General features: G+C 33.2%; 1 protein-coding gene across 1 annotated transcript; it reads left to right on the top strand.

Annotated features, from left to right (window-relative positions):
- Nucleotides 1-264: 264 nt before the first annotated feature.
- On the top strand, nt 265-25,679 carry HNF4G (hepatocyte nuclear factor 4 gamma). The gene is made up of 10 exons (XM_057735521.1): nt 265-434; nt 3,450-3,618; nt 6,580-6,674; nt 9,457-9,563; nt 11,274-11,429; nt 15,295-15,382; nt 17,411-17,563; nt 17,683-17,919; nt 18,870-18,992; nt 23,140-25,679. The coding sequence occupies exons 1-10, from the start codon at nt 299-301 to the stop codon at nt 23,259-23,261; spliced, it is 1,386 nt and encodes a 461-aa protein (XP_057591504.1). The 5' UTR covers nt 265-298; the 3' UTR covers nt 23,262-25,679.
- Nucleotides 25,680-27,469: the final 1,790 nt, after the last annotated feature.

Raw genomic sequence — 27,469 nt, 5'->3', positions numbered from 1 at the left:
CTCTTAGTGACATCATTTATTGTCTACTGGAAATCAATGTAGGAAATCATGTTAGTCCACTAAGCACTTCAGATAAGGTGATTCCATGAAGCATTCCAACATTATCACGAGGAATTGCTTTCGTATGCCATAAAAGAAGAAGAAGTAAGCAGAATATGGCCTGCTGAAGGAGTTTACAGTTTTACAGCTCCTCCCACTGCAGCCCATAAGTCACTCAGTTACAGTTAATTTTGGATTATCACTCACAGATTGGAAGCCCAGCAGCCATCACACACTCTGGGCCTGTGGTGCCACTTGTATGTGTGTTTCTAAATCAATGATGAGGGTATCGGAACCCATACTGGACATGGAGATGGCAAATTACAGTGAAGTTTTGGACCCAACTTACACAACTTTGGAGTTTGAAACTATGCAGATTCTGTATAATTCAAATGGTGAGTTCTCAAATGCTTGTAGATAGAAAGAAAAGTATAATGAGAGAAGTAAAACTGAGCTTCCCAGGTGGTAGCTCTGTATGTTTTATTGCTGGAGAAGTCAGGGTTTGCTTTTTAAGGCCACAAATCTGAGGCTTTTGCACTTCATCACAAAATTTACATTAATAATTCTATGGCTATTTTATGTTTGCGATAGAAAAAGCTTAGTTTTGCGTAATAAAGTAAACTTGGAATTCTGTCATGGACCAGTTAGGTAAAAAAGAGTAGTTTCAGCAGTTAATTTATTTACTGTAAATCACAGTAATGAGTAGTATTGGCAGGTTGGCTGTAAAGTATATTCTCTATGCAACATTGAAAATGACATATGGAAAAGTGTCCTTAGAACACTGGAGAGTTTTACTGGTTGTCTCCTCCTTTCATTATTCCAGTTTTCAATTGCTGCTGATGATAAATTGTATTTAAAATTACTATCAAGTTTTTGCATTGAACACAAATATGAAGAGAAATAAAGGTTTATATTATAACTGCACTTGACAAGCTAATGTTTAGCTTCACAAATCTCTCGGTATTTATCTACTGTAACATTTTAACTTTAAATAAGACATGACTTGTTTAGGGCTCATGTCATTATAGAATACAGTTTACTACTGACTTTGAATTTAGATATTTTCTTGTGTAAAAGTCTTGTCCAAGATCAGTTATAATTGTTAGAACTTCTAAAATCTGATAATTATGTACGCTTGGAAAATTGTGTGTGTGTGTGTGCGTGCGCGTGTTTAGCTCAGGATTGAGAATGCATCTTGTACTCAGGATATCTTAAGCTTCTACTATGCTGTACAATTTCAATGACGGCTGTAGCTGTAATATTTACTATAAACAACAATAATTTATTAGTGGGAAGATTTCTAAAAATTTTCAGAAGGTGAATTCTGAAATTTTGGCACAAAGGAGTTAAAATCAACTTTCAGTGCAACTATTTTTAATCCTTATGTTTAGATTTGACTAGAGATATTTGATAGAGTATTTACCTCAATAGACTTATGAATTTTTTTAAAGGCTATATGTTACTAAATAGCAGGGACAGATTTACCATAAATATTTACTAAAACAACTCACTTCTATGGCTATTTCCAAAATGCTGTCTAACTTATTTTCTTGTAATAATATGTAAGTTTCTTGATAATAATATGTAAGTATGACATGAAACTGGAAACAAGATTTGAACTTTTTTTGTTTTTATATAATCTTCCAGAAAACAATCAATCCTTAACACTTCTGCCATATCTAATATCTATTTTATGTTACCAAAAGAAAAATTACTAACATTTAAATTCTAAAATGTCACATGATTAACAATAAGCATATTCTCATTGAAGATTTTTTCTTAACTTTATGAAGTTATATATGACAATATTTGTCAACTCAGAAGTATTAGTAAGTAGAATACATATGTTGTCACAGAATCTAAATGGGACATTACAGTTTTTGATTTTATGTTTTTTTATATTGGAAATATAATAATGAATTTTTATATTTACATTATTGTATAATTTTATGATAAAGTTTATAATATATTCTTATATATTTAATATCTTTTGAGTACATAGAGATTCTTAAAGATGTAGTAAACAAGATTAATTTAAGAAATATTTAAGCAAAAATATCTATGTGGATTTTTTGAAGCCTCTTTCTTCAAAACAATTAGTTCTCACTTTATGTCAGGTGTAGTTCTAAGAGCTGGAAGCTGAGGGGTGACTAAGACAGATAAATCCTCTGACATCATGAAGTTTTTATTCTGTAGGGAAAGATGAGTAATAAATGAACAGACCGAAGCATAATATAATTTTAGAAAACAAAGTCGTTAGTTTAAAAAATAAGCAGGGTTCTAAGTTCTATTTGAAGGGCAGATGAGAGATAATTCTTTTAAATATGTGTTTACAGAATACTTCACAGAAAATGTGAGATTTGAGCAGAAACTGGATAGCCAGCTCATAGAAATTCTTGAGGAAGAGCTTTCCTTCCAGGCAGGAGGAACAGCAAGTGAAAAGTCTCTAAGGTGGGAACAGACTTCAAGGAAAAATAAAAACCAACATTGCTGGAGACTAGTGAACAGGATGAGAAAGAGCCAGACAATGGGATCAGAGAGGTGGGAGGGGGACCTTTTCACTCAGGGCTCTACAGGCCATGGGAAGATGTGTAGGCTTTATTTTGTATCTAAGGATTGGATGCAGAAGGCTAATGTGATGTGAATTTCTTATGCCAAGAGCACATTGGGGGCTTTGGGGTAGTAAACTGTACAAGAACCAGGGTGGAAGTATTCGAGAAATTAGATAGGAAGCTATTGCAGTAATCCAGGGGAAAGGTTATGTTCAATTGAATAAGGGTGGCCATGGTGAAAGGGTGAAAAGTTGTGGATTCAATATGTGTTTTAAATATAAATTATGGACTGGATATGAGCAATGAAGGTGAGAATTCAGTGAAGACTCCCACATTGTTGGCTGTAGGTACTGGATGGTACCATTGACTGACTAGGTAAGACTGAAGGGAGAGCAAGAATTCTAGGAGAAAAAAAAAATCAAAATCAAAGAGTTCTTTTTTGATACATTAATTTTCAATTCTTATTAAACTCCAAAGTGAAGTTGTTCAATAGGTATTGATATTTGGGCATTTCAGACTGATACCTGTGGGAACCATCAGGACTAAAGATAAAATGTGGGGATTTTTCATCACACAGATGATATTTAATGTCATGGGACTGAATGAGCTTCCCTAGGGAAATGTGTAGTTGAGGGACTGAGCCCTGTGGTATCCCAAACTTTAATCCTCAGAAATACGAGTCAGGAGATTGGAATGGAGACTGGCAGAAGCAGCCAGTGGTTAAAAGGAGAGCATTGGTGTGGAGCTTCCAAAGAAGCCAAGGAATGGACTGTTTTGCCCCCATGAATAATCAATCAGTAGGCCAATGTATATAAGAAATACTCAGTACTAACTTGCACTCTGCTCTTTCTTTAACAGATAGTTCTGTCCCAGAGACCAGTATGAATACTGCAGATAATAGTGTCAACTGTCTATGTGCTATATGTGGGGACAGAGCGACAGGAAAGCACTATGGCGCCTCCAGCTGCGATGGGTGCAAGGGCTTTTTCAGACGCAGCATCCGCAAGAGTCACGTTTATTCCTGCAGGTACTTGAAACTTTCCTCCCAAGAAGGTGATCTTTAAGGATGTTTCACAATGCCATGCAAGAAGTTAAGGAATAAAATTCAGAGCTTTCAAATTTCTGTAACTCTAAGAACAAACTTTATAAGCTACGTGAAACGTGAGGATGTGTGGGTGTGTATGCAGATGCAGTCACATGGGTAATTCTTTTTTATGAAACATCTTAGACTTATAAAAGGTACATAAAAAAATCCACATACTTACCACTCAATTTAGACCAATATAGTTGAAGTCTCCAGTGGACACCTCCCCTATCACTTTCTCTTCCTCCCCTCTCTCCCAGAGGTAACTACTGTCTGAAATTTGGTGTTTGTCTTTTCCTTATGTTTCTTTATTGTTTTAACACGTTTGTATACCAATAGACATACGTAACTCTGTATTTAAATGGTTTCACAGTGTGTGTATTTTTCTGCGTATTTCTTATCTTTTTAAGGTCATCACATCCCAAGTCTTGAAGTAAAATTATAAAAGTGCAGATGATTTTGGTAGCTTGTTAATGTTAATGAGTAAAATGAAATTTCCAGCTCTAAAATTTTAAATGTATTTCTCATGCCACAATTTTGCCCTTGAATTTGTCTGTCTAAAACCTATTTAACTATACTTTATGTATCATACTGTTTCTAGTAGGCTTTTTAAAAAAATAGTCAACAACATAGCACGATTTGGAGTTAGATATTTCACTTTGAGTGTTTAGAATGACAGTTCTTGAATACAGATTACATCTGTGTTAAATATAGGTTATTAAAAAATGACTAACTTTAACAGAAAAATATTTGTGTTTGCTCTGTCTTTGAAAGTCATGTGTAGGATTGTAAAGGTGTTTTCAGTACAAGTTGGATGTTTGGGAAGAAGTTAACTCTCCCACAATATGATGCCAATTGACTTCTAGGGATGTGGGAAAAGTTAATATATAACTCCCAAATATCTAACTAGTGTTCTCTAGTAATTTTTCTAGGAGAGCTCAAAGTAGGCTTAAAAATGTAAATCATCCTCTTTAAAACCTTCTTGGTAAACAAAAAAAAGGAGTATGTTCTTGCTTTTATATACAGCCAAGCTCGAGAGGTGTAAAGTAATCAAGTGGATTTCCTTCATGAAAAGCATTTTCTCTATGAATACATCAAATATTGAGTGCTTCTAAAAGAATAACAACTAAAATAAATGCAAAATAACGTGTAAACAATATTTTTTACAATTTTTAAGTCGTGTGTTCTGCTGAAGGTGAAATATATACGTGTAGAAAAATGGCTATACAAGCAACTAGACCCAACAACAACTTTTAAGAATCAGAATATCAGCACACAGAGCTTTCAAGATTTCTACCTTCCTGTATGGGAAAAATGGGAAAGGAAGGTTCCCATAACAACTTTTGGAAACTTAAAAAATATTCCAACAACATGTATGGCTTTATTCCTCCCACCTTCTCATCATGAATACTGCTGCCAACTTAAGCCTTCTTTACATATTTTGGTATTAAGCAAATGCTATGATTTTCCATTTGGAGAATATTTTATTGATATAAGTTTGGGGAAAAAAAGGTTTTTTAAGCTCCAGTTTTGCTGACCTCAAAGTCTTTTATTAACAACCTGTGACAGCAAGTCCTCTGTATTTTCCGATTGTGGGTTAACTTGGGATGTTAAATAACATTCCTGGGTTCTGTGGACAGTGAACGGTGGACCTGGGAATCAAGCTCAGGTCTAATTCCAGAGACTGTACTCTTTTTTTTTTATTATTATTTTTTAATATACAATTCAGTTTTTTAGTATATTCACAGAGTTGTGCAATTATCACTACAATCAGTTTAGAATATTTCACCATCCTATAAAGAAATCTCTTAGTACCCTTTCGTAGTGACTCCCCATTTCCTCCCAACTCTCTCCCCACCAGTGTGAGGTAACTACTAATCTACTTTCTGTATCTATAGATTTGTCACTTTTGCACATTTGATATAAATAAAATTATACAATATGTGACCTTTTGCGTCTGACTTCTTTCACTTAGAATAGTGTTCTCAAGGTTCATCCATGTAGGATATATCAGCACTTCATTCTTATTTATTGCCAAGTATAAATTTCCATTGCGTGGGTATACCACTTTTGTTTATCCGTTCATCAGCTGATGGCCATTTGGGTTGTCCCCAGTTTTTGGCTGCTATGAATAATGCTGTTATGGACATTTGTGTACAAGTGTTTGTGTGAGCATATGTTTTCATTTTCTTGGGTATATACCTAGGAGTGGAATTGCTTGGTCATATGGTAACTTGTTTAACTTATTGAAAAACTGCCAAACTTTCTTCCCAAGTAGCCACATCATTTTGTTATTATAACCAACAGTGTGTGAGAGGTCCGGTTTTCCCACATCCTCATCAACATTTGTTATTGTCTGTTTTTTCTGATTATAGCCACTGTAGTGGGTGTAAAGTGGTAACTGTGCAGAGACTGTACTCTTAATGCTTTATTCAACTGCCTCTTGATATGTAATTAGGAATTTAGATTAAACTTCAGTTGGATGTGAGGTTAAATTAATAGGAGAATACTTAAATAGAGATAGCATGAAAGTTCATAGGAGTGAAGTTCTAATATAATCTCCATCACACAGAAATCATTTAGCAGTAAGCATTAGAATTGATATGCCAAAGATTTTTAAACTACATTTGGCTTTCATGGCTCTGATAGAAATGATCATGGATACCAGCCAAAAGTCAGATATCATTCAGTTTTGTTTTATTAGAAAGACTGCATAAGAGGTGAGGCTTGTAGTTCCATTCCATGAACATGCTAATTATGAGGTTGGAAAAATCATAGTTAATTGTTCTTACACATTCTTTCTGTTGATCTAAATTTGACCATACTTTTTAAAGCCTGTCTGTTTGCTTTTTTTGGTAACTAATTGTTTTCTGCAAACTAATATATCTTTTTTTGGTGTTGTAGGTTCAGTCGGCAGTGTGTTGTTGACAAAGACAAGAGGAATCAATGTAGATACTGTCGATTAAGAAAGTGCTTTAGAGCAGGAATGAAAAAAGAAGGTAATAATATATAATATAATGATAATTAACATTATTGATGAAAAGTGTTATACATGTTCTCATTTAATCACATAACCTTTACATGAGTTCTGATTTTCCTCAATGAAGAATTTATGGTTCTTTGAGTTTAAGAATTTACTCAAGGACACTGATACCCACTGGCGAGTGGTAGAGCCAGTCTTTATTTGGTGACTGATCGAACACGTTCTGTCCACTACTGCATTATCCCTGGCAACAAAATTATTGCTAAAAATCATTCCAAGATCTTGTTCAAAACATAAATGGCAACATATGTTAATAGGATACAATTATAAATGTATTTTAAATGGATTTCTCATTCTCAGTAACAATTGAATATCTTTATTCATTTCATAAACATTAACTGAACATTGACTTTTCATGCCTTCATTTATTTATTTAACAAATTTATTGAGCACTGATGCTCTCCAAACCCTGTTGTGGGTGCTGAGGTTTCAGTAGTGAACATAATGGACCAAATAATCCCCCCTCTCAGGGAACTTATATTCTATTCAAGGACAGAGACAATAGACTAAATGCTCTATTTTAATGTGCACTGATTTCATTTTGAACATATTAAATAATCTAATTGTGTTATCCTACATTGTAACTACAGTTAATTTAGCAACACATGTATTTAGCATGTTTAAATGTTTGGCAGGGAACAGCTGCTAAAAGATTTTGTGCTTATTTTGCCATGTGCTTATGCCTGTTATTACCACATGCAAAGAGATATTTTTCAGAACTGTTTCACATACTATTAAAAAATTAAATCAAATCACTGTACTACAGATATGTGAAAAACATCAAACCTATCTTAAACATAGTTTTTTTCCTTGTCACTCAATATTTTCTTTCTTTTTTTAAGCTCTTTATTGGAATATAATTGCTTTACACTGTTGTGCCAGTTTTTGAGGTACACCAAAGTGAATCAATATTTTCAAGAGACAAAAATTCCATTCGTTTCATTCAGTTGCTAGTCTCAGAAAAGAAGGCAAAATGAAGTTCACAAAATTAAAGGGAAAACACTTTCATTTCAACATGACTTATTTCTAGTGGCCTATTTGGTACTCTATGGGATTAATTACATACTTTGTCAATTATCTTCATTCATTTCTACTTGAACCTCTGCTTCACTCCTACCAAGTAAAAGCAAATCACAATTCTATACTTCCGTTAAGTGTTACACTTTAAGTAAAATTATTTTCAAAAATAGTGAAAGTATATCTAATACTGTTCATAGAATAATGCATTAATTTTTCCTAAATAGATTAGGAAGTAACTTTTAGCTTTCAAAGTAGATACATTTCTCTTATTTACAGTAATAGCATAATATTAAGGTTAGTTAGATGGAAACATATATAAATATGGTTTTATGTCAAAAATGGTAGCAGCAAGATGACAAATGTTCACAATATCTTTTAGCGTTTTTCTAAAGATTGATCATGTAAATGAAATTCATAAAAGCATAGATTACATTTTAATTTTTTACCTCCGCATATACATCTCCAAATGAGTCAGTTTGGGCTGAAAGTCAATGACAGTATTTGTTAAAAATAAAAAGAGAGAGACAGAGAATGAGAGGAAGTAGGCTACCAGTAAATATGATTTTAAAATAAAATAGTAATGATTCACTCCAACTAAAGATTACTCACTCTTAAAGGCAAAAAGTTTAGTATTTTCTCTTTCAAATTAATGGAGTTGATAGTTAATATTAAGTTTAGTTAGGCAGTAGATTTTGGCATAGAAATTGGTGAATTTCTTTAATAAAAGAATAATTACAAAAAAAATTCTGATTATTTAATATCTTATCTTTCCAGCAGAATTAGGTAGAGCACTAGTGTGAATAATGTAGGGGTTACAGACTTTGTTTCCATTCTTTTTGATTATGAGAAGATAGTTTTACCTTTTATGTTTTGAAATCCAACTTTGACTTCTGACATATTATTCTATATATAACAAATATACAAATCCATACTACCCCTCTTCTGCTTCCTTATATTTAAAAATTTAGTTTTCAATAAAAATTTGTGGGTACACATTATTCTTTTTTTTCCCTTTCTGAAACAAAGAGATCTATCGCTTTCTTAGAAGACTTTCATATAATAGTATTTCTTCATTGTTCCAAAATGCAGATATTCAAATCTCAGTCTTCTCAAGAGAGACCCCTACATGCTGCAACGTTTGCCTTATTAATGTTTGTAAACTGTCCTGAGGACATTGTTTCATAAGAGATCATAGGATTTTAATCTGAAAATCACCTTAACTAAAATAAATTTACTTTCCATTTTTGCTGGTGTTTTAGAAGAAAAAGAAAAATGGGAGTTTCAAAATGTATGACTCATTTTCTGACAGTGAATACTTTCTTATCTTTGACCTGGTCAATCTCACAGGTGGCACTCTTTCTCTAGTTATCTTATGGTTTTATTAACTTTGAGAGAATGGAAAACCAACCTATTAAAAATACAGTATGGCTGAACTGGCTGACCCAACTTTCTAACATGCGTGCCATCATGAAGTCCCAAAAGGCAGTATTTTGTGAGCTCTAGTGACAAGCCTGGCTCTTTCTACTTTAAAAATGGTACAGAATGAAAAATATCTTCAGTCATACTTTTCTCTCTGCCCCTACCTCCCCCGCCCCCCAAGGTCTTTTAGAAATATCCCTTCTCTCCTTTTATACTAATTTTTTCTTTTACTTCAAACAGTATATTCTGACATATATTGAAGAAAGCCAACCAATAAATACTGTGATTTTCTCCCCTAGCCGTGCAAAATGAACGTGATAGAATAAGCACCAGAAGAAACACATTTGAAGGCAGCAACATCCCCTCCATTAACACACTGGCACAAGCAGAAGTTCGGTCTCGCCAGGTACTGCCACACCAGCATCCAGCCCCGTTTAATAGAATCAGATGTTTCTTTAGGCATAATGCAAATGTGATTTAAGTTCATTCAGATGTGCTCATTACCATCATAAATTACACCTATGCAAAGTCAAGAGTTTTACTTTGAAAATATTAGTTGGACTGTTGACTTAATTTTGACTTTTCCTGGGCAAGTTCCTACTTTTTAAATGGAAAAATGAAATGCATTTCAGTCTAAGATTGTTCGAAGTTTGTTTGCAAGGTTGATTTAAAATACTTAATGCATAGCACAATTCCCCGGGGGCAATATCTTGTTTTATTGATTGAATCTGGAAATCAGTTACCACAGCTTTGGGGTATTTAGTTGACACCTATCACTAGAGCTTTCTTCCTTGAAAATGACTTCTAGATTCAAGAACTCATGTTAGCATCTGCTTTGGAAACAGGTATTTAAGGGAAGAACCAGAATTCAGAAAACACAGGAGAAAGTTTATTATTTGAAATTTCTAGAATGAGAATATCAGTTATAAAGTTAAAAATGTAAGTGATCGGTTATATAAATAAATCACTTAAGAATCAAATAAAGAAACCTTTTGAGAAAAGTTTATTTTAGCATTGCCCCATTAGAAATGTTAATGATATTTTTCTATTATAAAGCAAACTATGAAGTAGCTAACTATTAATCCAGTCCTATAATGAGTCAGTGCAACTACTTTCGTTTTTGATAACACAAGGGTAATATGATGAGGTTAACATGGCCATTATCATCATCATTACTTGAAGATTACTTGATGGTCCTATAAAGTATTTCAAGAGTGGCCTGAAAGGAACTGGGAGGAAATACACCTACACTGCAGAAAGACACGTACATACTCACACATGTTCAAAAATTAAGTTAGAAGAACTTGTAGAAAGTGATTTTTTTCAGCAGAAAGGCATTCGAACACTATATCTTAGTTCAAAATTATATATATCATTTTAAAAAATTTATCATTATGTATTTTTCCTTAAAAATAATTTTTATTAATTATCTATCTTATATGTATTAGCATATATATGTATGTGAACCCCAATCTCCCAATTCACCCTCCCCCGCCCCCTGCTTTCACCCTTTGGTATCCATACATTTGTTCTCTACATCTGTGTCCCTATATCATCATATGTTAAGCTTTTCAAGTTGCTGAGTCAAAGGTTGATTTCTTAACTCTATTTGAGTGGGCTTCCATTGAATGCGGCAACATAAGTCGTCTGGCTTCTCATTTAAAACTTTTCTCCTCAGTTGGTAGACTTTACCCAAAGGAAACTTTGCTTTGTAAATTACAACAGATTAAAGACAGGATTTCTTAATGGAACTATCATCTTTAATTAAAAATAAAATCACACAGCATAATTCATGTGGATACTCCACAGCTCTTTGTATAGTCATTTTGAATTATGAAACTCCCCGAAAGCTGCGGTAACTTGTTTTACAGATTTGGCCAGTAAAATAAGATGCTACTCCCAGACCATGGTGCTATGGAGTGAATGTTCTCAATTTAACTGTAATTAATAGGTATTTCATTCCTCAATTTTAAAATATTTAGTATATTTCAAGATACTGTGACAGCGATAGTGCCCACTGCAATGGTGTTTGCTTATGGCAGTCATAGAAAAAGAGAAACAGTGGTCTTGTGTTATTTTCAATGATAAATTAATATAACGTTCTTCTTAATGCTAGATCTCAGCCTCAAGCCCCGGTGCGAGCACTGACTTAAATGTTAAGAAAATTGCCAGTATTGGTGATGTCTGCGAATCCATGAAACAGCAGCTCTTAGTCTTGGTGGAATGGGCTAAATATATTCCTGCCTTTTGTGAATTACCACTGGATGATCAGGTATAATTTAAAGAGATTATGAATGGTTTTAAAAATGTTTTTTGAACTTTGCTAACTTTTTGTGTTCTTTTAATTATACTTGTATAATGATTTACTATATTTGACAAATGTTAAATTATGAGAGAAAGATTGGTTTTCTTGTTCATTCTCCTTGTTCTATTAAAAGACAGACTGTTTCACTTCTATTTTAGGGGTCTTACAAATTTATTGTTTGGATGAGAGTTGATCAAGCCTATGTTCTTCCCTCCTGAGGTTTAAAAATCTTAAGTGAGGGAGAAAGACAGATGGCAGATAACTGCCATTGTGAGACAAAGTATTGGAAGACTAAATGTCTGGGAGGCAAATGGTACCCCATTGTGTCTTGGTGTTTACTAAAGGCTCATATAAAAGTCTTCAGAAATACCAGGCCACTTCTAGATGGGAACCACACAGGTTACATTGGTGTCTTTGTAGGCACTTTTATGCACTTAACACATAAAATGGTGCCTTTTATGTTGTCAGTTTTATTCTAGCATTTATTGTATAAAAATTATAAATCTGGTAAAAAAAAATCTGTAGAATTGTGTCCTGAAATCTACAGAAAATAGAATTCAGATATAGTGATCTTTTCCATTATAATATAGTGAAATATATTACTAATATATATATTTTATAACAATATATATTTTACGTAATATATGTATTTTCATACTTTGTCATATGTATATTAAGATATTTTAGTTAATAGTTAAGAAGTTCACTTTCCAAAATGTTTAAAGAAGTATCTAAGATACTTGTCTCTACCTTTCACAGTTTATGAACTCTGATTTTCCTTAGACTTTCTAGCAGGTTATGTACATTGAAGTTCGTTTGATAAATTCACCACTCAGCAGTCTTCAAGTTTATTTTATATTTATTACTACATTATTTATTGTAAATTTAAACGTATTGAAAAGTAGTGCCATTTAATCAATGTCAACAGGTCTGTAAACTTTGACTATTCAAGAGGCAGAGGGAAACTGCTAGAGTTACCCATAAAAATAACTAGCAGTAAAGGCACTGATTAGACTTTATCTGACTTTGTGTTTGAGCCTGTAGAATTGTAACAGAACCTGGTGTCTAAAATACAACTTGAACATTAGAAAAATTAGCTGATCTCATTTCTCAAGTGACCTTACACTTCATATTATCAACATACTGTATTCAAATCAGTAAAAAAAGTTGTCAACATAATATAATGTTTTGATTACTAGCATCAAATATATAGATTCTCAAAAATTGAGATATTTGATATTTTGAATTATCTTAAGGAGCTTAGCTCACCAGCAGTCTAACATTTTAAGGTCTTTAAGTAAGTAAAACATTTAGATTCTGATCTTTAAAATGAACCAAGGGAAAAGGAATGCTGAACTTTTTGTAAAAAGTTTTTGCTTGTATAGCCTTGAAATATTTTTAAAGAGTTCTTACCCGAAATCAATCTCCGTTTTATGTTCACTGTTTCTAATAAAGCAATATACTTTCTTACCAAAAAAAAAAAGTTAAGAAATTTAATTTTCTAATTAGTCTATAAAAACTAGATTATGGGTTTCAGATTCATTTTTATTATTCTAAGTAGTATATAATATTCTGTAGATGTAAATAATTTGAAAATTTCCAGTTTCCCCGGATTGAATAAAAGCATGATATGTAATATAACCAGTGTCTATTTTTACACCCTCTGACCAGTGCTCTTTGTCACTGATACACAAAAACAAAGAAACAATCAAAGGGAAATGTACACGGTTGTTTAAAAATCAAAGAAGGGCAAAATATTTACACAACCAGAAAATAAAAGTGATCCCAGGAAGTTAGCAGTTATATTTCTAGGAGATCATTTCACCTGCTTACAAAAAAAAAAAAATACTGCGAAATCTGAAATCATTCTTAAAATGTTCTGTAACTCCCTTCCTGGTATGAGTCATGGTTATGGACATATCGTAAAGATAGCTTGGCTCAGAAGATTATTTCAGAGTGAATAATGCTAAATTGCTAAAACTTACTTGTCTCACCCCAAGCCATATAAGTAGGTTTGTGTTATTTATCAGTTTTATATTTTTATTATCACTCTTTAAAAGTTGCTGACATGCATGAAGACAGTGATTTAAAAATTGAAAAATTGAAATCCAGTAATGTGTCAATAACAGTACTGACACTTTAATATTAACAGATAACATTAATAGCCACAGATTGGTGAATGTCTCTAATGGAGAAGGCACCTGGGTATTAGTTTTCAGTTGCATTATATATTACATTATTTTATTTAATACTCTCAGAAGCATAAGTTTTATAATCTTCACTTAAGAGTTTTTAAAAATGAACCATAGATCACTTAAATTCACTCAGTATATTCATCAAACAAATATTTATTAGGACTACTGTTCAGTTTTAGGAACTGAGTATCCAGCAGTAAACATACAGATTACATCACTATTCTCATAAAGTTTGCATTCCATTTTGGCGAGACAGACAATAAAAATATACAGATTATGAGTAAGTTAATTCTAGGTGGGGATAAGTTCTATAAAATGAAATGGGATGAGTTGTTGGAGAATGACTGGGAGTGGAGTGGTAACAGATCTTTTAAATTGGGAATTAGAGAAGATTTTTTCCTGAGACCTGAGCGGCAAGGGGCAAAACATGTCAAGATCTGAGGAGAAAGCATTCTGGGTACAGGAAGGGCAAGTTCAAAGGCCCTGAGGCAAGCAAGGCATAATGTGCCTGGAGAAAAGTGAGCAAAGGATGTTGCAAGATGAAACCAGAGACATGGGTGGGGGGCAAAGAATTGACCCATCACCTCACGTGAGGCCATGGTTGAGGTGTTTGGATTTTATTCTAAGGACAGTAAGAAACCAGTGAAGTGTTTCTAGCAAAGGAGTTATATTAAGTGATGATTATTATACAAGATATCATCTTAGAAGCACTGGCAAGAAGGACTTAGGATGGAGGAACCAGAAAGGAAGCAGGAATACCTAGTAGCTCTTTGGAGTGTATTTTAGTGGGCCAGATGAACAACGACCAAGGCTTGGAGAGGGGTGGTAGCAATGGAGAAGCAGCGCTAGGGTTTGCTGTACGATTAGAGAGGGATCCAAATGGACTCTTGTTTTTGATGTGAAAAAGCATTTTGGATGACAGTGCCATTTACTAAGGAGATGAGGAGGTTGGAGAAGCATTACTTCAATGTGTTAAATTTAAAATGCTTCCTATTCTTCCTACTGGTGATGTTCAGCAGGCAACGGAGCTCCTTTGAGCGCTTAGTGCAGAGTTAAAGGTTCAGTCCAGACAGTGTTGGAACCCAGCTCCCCCAACTCATTTCACTATATCACCAGTCGTTGTTTTGCTTTTGGTTATCCAGTTTATTATATGTAAGAGATCTTGTTTTACATATATTTTCTCCCTTAGCCCTCCTGACTACACTTTGAGATTTTTATCAATATCTCCATTTGATAGATGAAAACTAATGAGTCCCAAATATACTGGTTAACTAACCCAAGGTTAAACAGGTAGTAAGTGGCCAAGCCAGAATTTAAACTCTGGTTTGTTTCACTCTATTCCCAAACATCATTCACTCCCAAACACTAAACTATTTTCTTTTTTTGTTTTTCTTTGTTTTTTTTTTTTTTTTTTTGCTGCCATTGTATCAACTTGGTTTTAGAAATTTTGAAAAGTAAAACTGTTGACGCGCTAAAAATAGAAAAATAGAAGGCTTAATGATGGCAAGAATCTATGAATAGTGTAGTTTGTTAAAACAGACAGTCCCAGTGTTAAAGAACACTAAGTTAATCAGACATGCAATCTTTTAATCATTATATTTTATAATTAATTGTTAAACTTGGAATTTTTCATTAAGGTGGCACTTTTGAGAGCTCACGCAGGGGAACATTTGCTGCTTGGAGCTACAAAGAGATCCATGGTGTATAAAGATATTTTGCTTTTGGGTAAGCTTTTTTTTTTTTTAATTTGAGAAAAAATTATGCATGCTTCATACTTACATGGGGTCTATTTTGTATGTACCAGGCAGTCATAAACACTGTCAAATGGTTCTGTCACTTCACAAAGTGGATTTAGTTGGTCAGGTTCTCACTCAAGCCCTGTTTTTTCCTTGCCTTTATTGCAAGGAAGTTCAGAGTAGATGTTCAGGATGTGTTAAGATTTAAAAGTAAAAGAGAGATGTTACTCAATAAACATAATATTGAGGTATGTTTGAATCATTTCAGGACAAAGAGTTAGTGATTTGTGTCACCATCTTATGGAGTGCCAGTGTGGTTTCATACACTCTCAGTGTCTACCTAATAATTGTATATTATTTTATACTCTCCTAAGGAACATGTTTATCTCCTATGATCTCATTGCCCATAATATGCTACAAAATCCCAAGTTAAAAAAAAAATTTCGTGACAATGTCTGAAAAATTCTGATAGTTAAAGAGCAGTGCTGAAACCGGCATAAGTAGGATGGCAGGTGGGATGAGACACAAAGGAAAAGCTTCTATCATCATTAGGGAAGCAGGCTGATCCCCCATCTTACTTAACTTATAAAATAAAATTAGGTTTCCTGTTGAGAGAGTTGAGATCCCTCTAATGCTTATAAGTTCTACCTCCCTCTGGCTGTGTGAAATGATGACTCAATTGTCTTATCCATTTTTGTGATAGATAGTTTATCCAAAATGTAAATGAATTGAACATAATATCACAATAGCTAATGTTTACTGAGGACTTACTATGTAAGATGCTTTGCTTTAAAGTGCTTTACGTGTTTATATACACACTCTCTCATTTAATCCTCACAATAACCTTGAGCAATAGGTAATGTTATTTTCAGTCTGTTTCGTAGGTGAAGAAATGAAGGCAGAGAAAGTTTACCTAAGGTCACAAAGCAAGTAAGGGATAGAGCCAGGATTCTAAACCACATAATATGACTGCTTTTACATTTTGTTAAAATTTCTCTTACATTTTAGAACACCTACAATACTGTTCTTCTTATAAATCTGACTACAGTATACATAGAAAACAAAAAAATTTTACTGCATAGTTCTAAATTGTTTTACCCGAAATAGTTAGGTAACTTAACTTTTCCTAAGAAGAGCGGGGCTGCATTTTCTTTTTTTAATACTTTCGCACATGTTGTTATGCTGAAGATTGTCTTTGCCTGCAGTGAAAGAAGCCAGAATATTCTGCTTTTTATAAAATCAGAAAATAAAAATTTAGCAGTTATTTTAGGGACTAAAATAAACTTCCAATTTTCTAATGTTTTAGAATCTGTAATAGTGTCATAGTATAGCCTGAGACTTTCTAAGGCAGAACATCTTTAGCAATTAGGTGGTCCAGCTCTCTGTCCAATTTCTGAACTCCCTTAAATTCAGCCAGGTAAAGTGATCTTCCCATCCCTACTTAAAGAAGGCCAGGAAGAGAGAACTTACTATTTAATGAATTAACTCCGGAGAATACATATGCTAATTTTAAAAAAAACAGCCTTGTCTACTTAGGCTTATTAAAATTGGGTCTCAGTAGTTGTTACATATATATACACCTAGACCACCAAAGGAATGCTATTTTTCATTCACTGTAAGCAAGAGAGATTCTTTAGGTTTTGTATTATGTGCATTAATGAGTAAGACACTAATAGATAACTGACATAGTAGAAAGCTAATCATTATATCTTGTTTCTGCCTTGTCAATAATTAGCTTGTTATTAGTCTGTACTTTAGTATTATCACCAGTGACCGAGGCTGTTAAAATGCATGTGATCATATTATCAATGTTATTGATCCTGTAAGTGTTCTTAAGTTTTTTCTAACATAACTAACAATACTGTTGAGAGAGGAAGTACTTATTCCTATTTCTTCAAGGGAAGACCACTTAGAATATTGGTTTGTAAAAATTGAAACAAAATCTGACAGTTTTTTTGTGTGTGAGGAGGGTGGTTATTTTATTTATTTTATCTATTTATTTATTTTTTTTACCTAGGAAACAACTACGTTATTCACCGCAACAGCTGTGAAGTCGAGATTAGCCGTGTGGCCAACCGGGTGCTAGACGAGCTGGTCCGACCATTTCAAGAAATTCAGATAGATGACAATGAGTATGCTTGTTTGAAGGCAATTGTGTTTTTTGATCCAGGTTTGTTTCCAAAGTTCCATTAAAAATAAATGCAGTGAAAATTTTTCAATATTAGAACACTTCCTCTCACACTCTAGTAAGATTAAGGATTTAGATTGCCCTTTGCCTTCCTTTATTAGATGCAAAAGGGCTAAGTGATCCAGTGAAGATTAAGAACATGCGGTTCCAAGTGCAGCTGAGTTTGGAGGACTACATCAACGACCGGCAGTATGACTCCCGGGGCAGGTTTGGGGAGCTGCTCCTGCTCCTGCCCACGCTGCAGAGCATCACTTGGCAAATGATTGAGCAGATACAATTTGTTAAACTGTTTGGGATGGTGAAGATTGACAACCTACTTCAGGAGATGTTACTGGGTGGTGAGTATATGTAAGAGTTTCTATTTGATTTATTAGCATCATGCTACCGTACTTTAGAGCAAATTTGACCTGTGTACTTTTTGTCCATGAGGTAATAAACTCAATGTTTTTATGTTTAGAAAGTCTGCAAAACCCATTGGATGGGAACAAAAATACTGGAGCATATTCAAACCTCCCCTTTATTTGTACTCACCTCCACCATCTTTATTCCACCCCGTCCCTCTTGCTTCAATTTTCAGATCCTCCCAAATATGGTAAATAGAAATATATTTCCTATTTTTAGTACTTTTTGGAGTATATTTTTCTATGCCTTGACTCCTCTAAAATTTCAAGGATATCAGAATCGCAACCTAACCAAAAAATGCATATAGTAAATACCTTAAAAATAAACATTCTGCTCCTGAAATATTTAATTGACACAACACAACGAGAAGGGAAAAATGAGATTTCATTGCTGCAGTAGATGTCAGGAAAAACTTAAGAAATCATTTATTTTGTGTTCTGATCTAGATTAAATTTCCTTGTAAAATCACTTTATTTTATTTTAGTTTAGCTTTAGTTTTCTAGTGCTTAATGTGTTTCTAATGATATCTTTCTGAGATAAAAATTGTTTATGCTATTAGGGTGACCCCAAATACTATAAACTCGAGGTAAGTGATTCTTGGAATTGCCTTAACAACAGGCAGCAAACCTAATGATTCCAGGAAACTGCACAGAAGGTCCATTATTAATATACAAAGTAATATGATACAACATTAATCTAGCCAATGTACAGTGAAAGCTGACATTGTCTTTAATATGGCAGTGGCTCTATTAATTTATTTTTGGATTCCCAAAAAGCACTTTGCAAAAATAGCAATATTCAAGCTGTCAATCAAAACACTTATTCCAAGGTAAACTTGCTGTTCCTGATTAAATATCACTAACGCAAGCATCTTTTTATCTTCTAGGTGCTTCCAGTGAGGCTAACCATCTCCATCATCCAATGCACCCACATTTGTCTCAAGATCCATTAACTGGACAAACTATACTTTTGGGTCCAATGTCAACACTGGTTCATACAGACCAGATCTGTAAGTATCTGGGCTACTTTTGACACATGGTATATCTTAAACTTAATTACCAGAGAAAAAGTGAAGTTTGGGGAAAGAATCTATTTGTGGCCAGAAATTGTAAACATTGGATATAATTTCCTCTTCAAGATTCAGTTGTGGGGGATTGTAAAGCAAGTCACTTATTCTTCTTAGGTATGAGTTTTCTCCCTAAAATGGAGATATGAGTACCTAAATCTTTCTACTTCATAGGTTTGGGAACACAAAAGAACATACAGGATGTCCTAGCTTTGCCTGGTAGTGCACGACCATAAAAATGACTATGCAAGATGGAACCAAGCAAAGGAATCATAATAATCAACAGGAAAATTATGATTGCTTGTGAGCTTTAAATGTTTGTCAAAATATTAAGAACTCTCTTAACTATAGGTTATAAATATATAGGAAAACTAAAAAAAAAATAGTAATTTTAATGTTTAGTACACCATAATTTAAAATATTAAAAACACTGAGAATTAGCATGTTTTTATTTTTGTGTAAAAAAATATGAAGAGTAGTTTGAACACTGCTTGCTATGTTCTCTTCTAATGACTTAGAAGAGGGAGTGAGCATCTTTGATGAATTTTACTCTTTTGGAATTTTGGGTCAGTTTCCAACCTTTTATCCTTTGCTTTTTCAATGTCCTGAAATACCTCTGAGAATCCATTTGACCTGAAGTTTTTTGCCAGTTTCACTTCCTCTGGGACCTCTTTACCCTTTTCAACGCAACTGATTTCTTCATTTCTAGTAACATGTTTTCCTTCACTAAGTTCTTGGCTGCATTTTTAGGGACTCAAACAATGGCAGTGTCAACATTTGCAAGGTCAGCTCTTTCTTTTATAACTCCATTTATGTTCGATTTGAATTTTACTTCCAACATTATCACTTTTTGTTTCTTTCCTGCACATTCTCCCCTTTTTGGCCAATTCTCCTTCAATTGCCCATTTTTGCAAAACATCATGTGGATTTATCACTGAGAGGGAGACAAGGAGGCAACACAACATACTTTGTTGTCAGTGTATGAACCGAAGGAAATTATGTTCCTTGACCAATCATGGACAGACTGAAGGATGTGATGTGGTTGGTCACTGATCAAAATGCACATCTATTAGGTAAGTAATTATCTGTAGACTGAAGAGTTAGCAGTGAAGTTTGTGAAGTCTGTAATACAGTGAAGTTTGTGCATTCATGCAATACTCACAGTTAATTTGAGTTAGCATGCTAACTGAAATTTGAACCCTATATTTGAAAGACTGGTGCTATTTAACTAATCTGTGATGACAGAAATTTGTGTATATCAAAACTGGGCAAAGTGTGGGCTGCTTAGGCTTCTTTCAGTTCTTTGAAACCAAAATGATTATATAAATACTAGAGGGTGGTAGTAGAAAGTTAATCTGATATTATTGCATATTTAACACAAATTTTATTTTTATGTCACCTTGGAGATTAAAAAATCTCTATTTGACAAAATATCTAGAATTAATTGCTTCTGAATTTATACTAATTAATTCCAGATTCACTTTCGATCTATTTTGGTTTATCTAAACACTAAACCAGCTACCTCACTGAGATGCCTTGAGTTATTGTGATATAATTATTACGCATACCTGTATTGCCTACCGAATTTATAATAGCCCTTAAAAACTAGCTGTAATATTGTTTTACCCAAATGTTCAAGGCAATGTAACAACAACTTAGTGAGTACCATCTGACTGCTACCTAGTGGTAGAGAGAGTAGAAGCCACAGAAATGCATGCTGTCCTTTAGATGCACACACTGGTAGACCTATGTGTAAATAGTGTCTGAAACACAAAGGTCTTTGAGTATATGACAGAGGCAGAAATGAAACTGTTAGGAAAAAAACAAATGTACAGTATAGTACATTTAATCTGTGGGTCCCCGTGTACTTGAAAGACATTAATTTGGGACCATTCCTTTTTTTTTCCCTTGAAATACAGTTGATTTACAGTGGTATATTGGTTTCAGGTATACAATATAGTGATTTTATATTTTTATAGATTAAATTCCATTTAAATTTATTATAAAATATTTGTTATATTCCCTGTGTTGTACATTATATCCTTTTATTTTACTTATTTTATAACTAGTAGTTTGTGCCTCTCAATCCCCTTCCCCCAGCTTCTCCCTTCCTCTCCCCCTCTTCTCACTGGTAACCGCTAGTTTGTTCTCTATATCTATGAGTCTGTGTCTGCTTTGTTATATTTATATATTTGTTTTATTGTTTAGATTCCACCTATGTGAAAACACACAGTATTTGTCTTTCTCTGACTTATTTCACTATGCGAGTACCTTGCAAGTCCATCCATGTTGTTGCAAGTGGCAAATTTCATTCTTTTTTTTTGGCTAATGTTCATATATATATATTTCACATCTTCTTTATCCGTTCATCTGTTGATGGACACTTAGGTAGCTTCCATATCTTTGCTATTGTAAATAAAGCTGCTATGAACATTGAGGTGCGTGTACCTTTTCAAATTAGTGTTCTTGTTTTCTTCAGATATATACCCAGGAGTGGAATTGCTGGGTACTATGGTAGTTCCAGTTTTAATTTTTTGAGGACCCTCCATACTGGGACCATTCTTGCAAAGCAGACGTTACCATTTTCATTTAATTAATAGTCTAAAGCAGAGAGAGGCAAGCCCAATACCATATCAAAGAGCCTATGAAGTTGTATCTCTAAGAGATCAGTTTTTCATACACTTGGAAAATAAAACACTTCAAACAACACACATCAAGCAACACATTGAACATTGTAGGTATCAACTGGCAAAAAAAGTTTAACAATTCTGCTGGTGGTTAAATCCTTTACTTTTTAAATGCTAGTTTTCTAGTATTTTAAAAAGCATACTTGCTGGCCCTAATCTTTTTAGAATCACATCATCACACTTTTTATTTTTATTTTCCCTCTTTTTATTTTTATTTTCCCTCTTTTCAACATAATATTTAAGAGATTCATTTGTAAAGGAAAACTTTGCTTTGATTGTGCTTTTTTGAAACAGTTTATATTTTACACAAAGCAAAACCTTAAACACAAGCACACACACATTTAAGTTCATGCGTATTTTCTTGGTCTTTTAGAGCAGACTACTGCAGTATTAGATCCATCCTAAATATCCAGAAATAACTTTTAAAGCAAATTTGGTAATTCTTCTGTCAATTAAATTATTATCTAAAGATGTTGTTTCTAAGTAATTGCTAATTCACACTTAATAATATAAAGTTAATATATTAAAAAAGACCAGGCAAAAAGGGACTGTTCTCATTTTTGTATAGAATTTTTAAAAAGTGTTTGGGAAAAAAATCTGTAAAATTTGCAATGCCTCAGTCTGATCATCAAACATTTTCTATTTGTTCTGTTAAATATATGGAATAATAATAAATGTGAGTACTAAAATATTTCAGGTTTTTAAAAATTATAGAATGGCTTCTAGATTACTTTGTAATATGGTTAAAATTTGCCAATAGAAAGAAATATTATTATAGACAATGAGGCATTCCAACTGTAACTTTTTTTTAATTACTCAGTGCTCTTTGCAGTGATGTGGAAGGGACAGCCAAGTGTGTTTGTAATAGAATAATTTTGAAGTGACAACGCCAGTATTTGTCAGATGCTTTTAACTACCACATAGATTTCAAAGCACTTGAAAAGTTCTTACACTAATTTTTTATGTCATCTAATATTTGAGTTAGTAATATCTAAACCAAAATGTTTTATTTTATGTGTTTTTTTCATTGCAAGTATTATAAAACATACTTTACGATTTGGAAAAAAACAAGCTTTCTGTTTATTCTTTTCATTTTGACTTTTTTTTCTGCTGGGTTTATGAGAGAATCAAATGTTCATAAATGCTATTAAGAAAGGCAGAAGACACCTTAAAGTGACTATCAAGACTTTTAAGTATGATTTAGTTTAATGGGAAGGTAAGATGGAAGTGCATCTCCAGTGGTATGTCAATAACCCGATAATGTGTTATAATAACTACTTTATACATGATCTTTTAAAAAGCATATCCAAAATACAGTAATGTATATTGGTGTCATGGAGGATTTAATGGTTTGGGCCAAGGTGTCTGTCATCATCACATACAATTCTCTGATTCTTTTTTAGCAACTCCTGAAACCCCACTTCCTTCTCCACCTCAAGGCTCTGGACAAGAACCATACAAAATAGCTGCCAATCAAGCTTCAGTCATTTCACACCAGCCTCTCTCCAAACAGAAGCAATTGTGAGAATATGTTTACTTCTGAATGGCACTGCATAAATGTGAAAAGTTGTTGGTCTAAAATATCTCAGGATAGCACTTTTGGCAAACTCTTAGCCAAGGGTTCTTCATGGTGCTGTTATAAGATGGTATCCTGTTTTCTTGTTTATATGCTTATTTTGTTTGTTGTTGCTATTGTTTAAAACCTTTAGATGCAACCAATGTATATCTGAATTGCAACATGTTTATATGGTATAAACTTGTACTGTGCCTGAACCAGTTGAATCTTATGTACTACTTTCATTTGTTGTCTTATTATTAATTTAAATCTGTAAATAATTGCTTTATGGTGATGTGATACGGAACTGTTCTTTTTTGACTGAAAACAGTAGATCAGAAATCCCAGATTAATATTAAATGAACCAAGGTTTTTTTATAAATTTTAAACTTGCAAATTAAAAAAATAAAGCAGTCGCTGTAGATTAGGGTATATTTCTTTAACGAAGAATCACTTATGGATATCCCGTGGCTAAGAAGCATCTTTTTGGCCCACAGTTAAATATGCCTATTTTAAGTTTAGAAAATTATAAATAGGCATTCCAAAGATGACTGGGTATTCCTTGAAATCTGCCTATATTTGAAGATGTATGTTATAGTAAACACGTTAATTTTATCAGTTAGGATACAGGCTAAACTGTAAAAAAGAAAACCTTAAAGAGAGTGGCTCAACCAAGATAGACATTTATTTCCTTCTCCTAAAACAATCTAGAAGTAGTCATCCATTGACTAGAACTTAGCACGTGCCCACATCTGGTTCTCAGGGAGGCTGGGAGTGTAGCCTTTAGGTAGAAAGCCTCATGCCAACAAAAACTGTACATGTCTGGGCTTCTGATATCAGGAGACAAATTAGCCATCTCTCACACACGTGTTGCCTCATTTAATCCTCAGAGCAATCCTGTAAGAGAGGTATTATTGTCTTTCTCTTATGAATAAAGAGAACCTTTAGCTTAGACGGTTTCAATAATGTAACCAAAGGTCATTAAGCTAAAGAGTAGGAGAGCCTCACTCAAGTCCAGGTTTGGTTGACTTTAAGGAGAATGCATTTTTGGTATGGAATGAAAATGTGGGCTTCTTACTGTGGTTTTTAAATATATGCAGTAGAGTGATGATTGAATATTATCCATTGTGTTACCTGTTAACACATATATACATGTAAATGAGTGTAAATTTGTTGCAACATGAATAAGAAACCACTGTTGTACTTTTAATAAGAGTCTTCCCCCTTAAAAAAATGCTTTTGAACAGATTAAAGAAAATAAAATATATACCAGGTAGGTTATGATGAAAGCAAAGACAAATTTAAATCACTGACTCAGTGCATATTTTCAAAACTCCAATGGACTGAGGAATATAGTTCATTGGAACCCAAAACTATTTGATATTATCTAAAGCTGGAGCTTCTTTAAAAACAACTGACAGGCTGCCTAAAGAGACAGTGATGTCTCTCTCTCTCTCTCTCTCACACACACACACACACACACACACACACACACACACTTTGCTGAAGCAGGGAAAAACTGGTTTAGTAATTATTAATGATATAAAAAGGGTCCCCCAAGCTGCAAGAGACTGAATTAAATGATTTTTAATAGAACCTTTAAAAATTTCTAAGATTATGATTTCATAGCCCACACTTACCCTGCAAATAAAAAGCTTCTGTTAACTGTGACTAATTTATTAACTCCTAAAATGGGAAAATGATTACTTAGAAGCTATCATTGATTTAATAGAATCAATAAAATTCCTTTCAGAGCTGGTACCTGGAAACTGTAAAATATATCTTTGAGAGAGGGTGAGAAAAGAAAAAAAAAGTAACTCATTTTAAAAAAAATTTACCTTAGTATCTCTATTTCATAAATAAGAATGCTTTTGATTTTTATAAATGAAAATATATTTGTAGTTTTCTGTTTAATTTTTTAATATCTTAGAAGATATTAAAAAACCTTTAAAATATAAAAAATAATTCATTTTTAGTGAACCTTCTAACTTATCTACATATATTTACTAAACAGTCATGTTTTAGAAATTATTGCTAACAAATTGGTTTTAATAACTATGGTCAGGGAATGTGTAATATAATATTTTTGTATACTTAACTGCCAAAAATGCTGGACAAAGAGGAACTGAAGTTTTCAGCATATCTTCAAAATATTGATAAGGAAAGTTATTGCTTTTATATAGCACAAAACTTTTTTCAGGTAATAAAAAAGGATAATTTATTGTGAAATAATGATTCATTTTATAAATGTAAAATTATTTTTATAAATTTCATTGTTGAAAATCAAAAATTACTAGATTTTTTTATTGTTAAATTATAGTGAAATTATAATATTTCTAAACTGTGATACCATATTGTTTCACTGAACTTTCTAAATAAAAATTGAGAAAAAAACCCCTAACATGTGGTCCTTCATTATTGTTCAAAAATGATTTCATAATTTTAGAGATACTGATAATCCTTTATATGGTCACTTAATTAAGTTCACATAGAGTTTGCAAACTACTGGTCTTTAGAGGCCAGAACAAAATTAATTAGCACATCTTCAAATAATCGTAGAGTCGGACACTAATTGAAGGGAGAGCCTCATATTTGCACTTTAATTATGTAGTTTTCTTTTAAAGTTTTGTCACAATAATTAAAATAGATGCCCCAGGTTGGCTTAAACACAGTACGCATAAATTTGGCACGTAAGTTTTTAACCTAATTGTTTTAATTTTTGGTATCCTTCATTCACATTTAAAGCTTCTTTGTAACATTTCTTATATTATTAAGACCAGTGATTTTATCTTTATAGAAGTCTACTAGGTTTTATTTTATTATCACTCTTATCAGAGTAATATGTATACATCATTTAAAACACAAATTATACTTAAGGTGTAAAGTGAAAACCTGCCATCTTCCATCCTGTCACTCCCCTGCTCTCCATATATATTTTTTTATCACATTTTGCAAATTTTTTTTTCACTTTTAGAGCTTATTTGTATACAGTCACTCCATTCCCATCACATTCTCCCAATTTGTTAATAAATCAACATTTTTACTTAGTATTCAATAGTTACTATTTAAGTAATTTTTCAAGCCATCCATTTAAGATATGAAACAGGTAATTTTTATATCTCTGTGGAGACTAGAAGAAATATACCCTAATCTTATAGCAGAAGTGGGAAGAGAAAGAATAATCCTAGCTTCAGTTCACGGAAGGAATGTGACTTAGACTAAAGAAAATACATCTGATATATTAATAATAAAGTTTATCGTAACCCCATACTTGAGTGCTTTATGACATCCATTTCAACTTGGTTATTTGAGATGATGCTTTTAACTTATGTCCCTTCCTTCCCTCCAGTCCCACTGAATTGCTCAGAGAAAGATTTCTGAAAAATAAGAAAAATCTATACAGGTATTGAATTTTAATTTTTTTTTTTCTGCAAAAGATGGGGCCAATGACATCAGAGGAAAGGAAATGCAGACTACTCTATGATTAAGCAAGGCATAATGGTGCTTCTGGGAAAGTAATATGAAATTCCGCAAATAGAGAGCTCAAAATCTTCAAGGATGTAACACTAGAGACTGAGACCAAGGAAGAGCACACAACAGTCAATAAAGGTCAGATCAGAGAACATAAGTGACTACTGCAGTGACCCAGTGTAGAGGGCTCCTAGTGAGATTCATCTGACTTCCCTTGAGGCAGACAGACTGATCAATGAAGGAAGGTTGGGGCCACAGCAATTTCCACATAAGAGGAATTGCATTCATTTCCAGAAAGGATGGAGAGAGCCTGACTTTAGAGAACTATAATAATTGGGAAGACAAAGAAAGTTTAAGTCATGCCCACAATTTAGTCAGAAGTGCAGCAGAGTTCCAGAGAGGTTAAAATCTCTTTTTTAAAAAAATTCATTTATTTTTTAAATTAATTTTTATTGGAGTATAGTTGCTTTACAATGTTCTGTTAGTTTCTGCTGTACAGTAAAGTATATGAGGTATAGTATACACATATCCCCTCTTTTTTAGATTTCCTTCCCATTTAGATCACCACAGAACACCAAGTATTTCCCTGTGCTGTACAGTAGGTTCTCATATTTTATACATAGTAGTGTATATATGTCAATCCCAATTTCCCAATTCATTCCACCACCCCCCCCCCCACCGCCTTGGTATCCATGTGTTTGTTCTCT

This window comes from Hippopotamus amphibius, chromosome 5 (assembly GCF_030028045.1).
Source record: "Hippopotamus amphibius kiboko isolate mHipAmp2 chromosome 5, mHipAmp2.hap2, whole genome shotgun sequence".
Lineage (NCBI taxonomy): Eukaryota > Metazoa > Chordata > Mammalia > Artiodactyla > Hippopotamidae > Hippopotamus > Hippopotamus amphibius.
Note: the sequence above shows the minus strand (reverse complement) of the source record. Positions and strands in the feature narration are given on the sequence as shown.

What these genes read in the sequence shown, in the direction of transcription:
- HNF4G (XM_057735521.1), top strand. Translation starts at nt 299, where the DNA reads ATGTGTGTTTCTAAATCAATGATGAGGGTATCGGAACCCATACTGGAC. An exon ending in AATTACCACTGGATGATCAG is followed by an intron (nt 11,430 to 15,294) that starts GTATAATTTAAA and finishes TTTTTCATTAAG; the next exon opens with GTGGCACTTTTGAGAGCTCA. An exon ending in GGTTCATACAGACCAGATCT is followed by an intron (nt 18,993 to 23,139) that starts GTAAGTATCTGG and finishes ATTCTTTTTTAG; the next exon opens with CAACTCCTGAAACCCCACTT.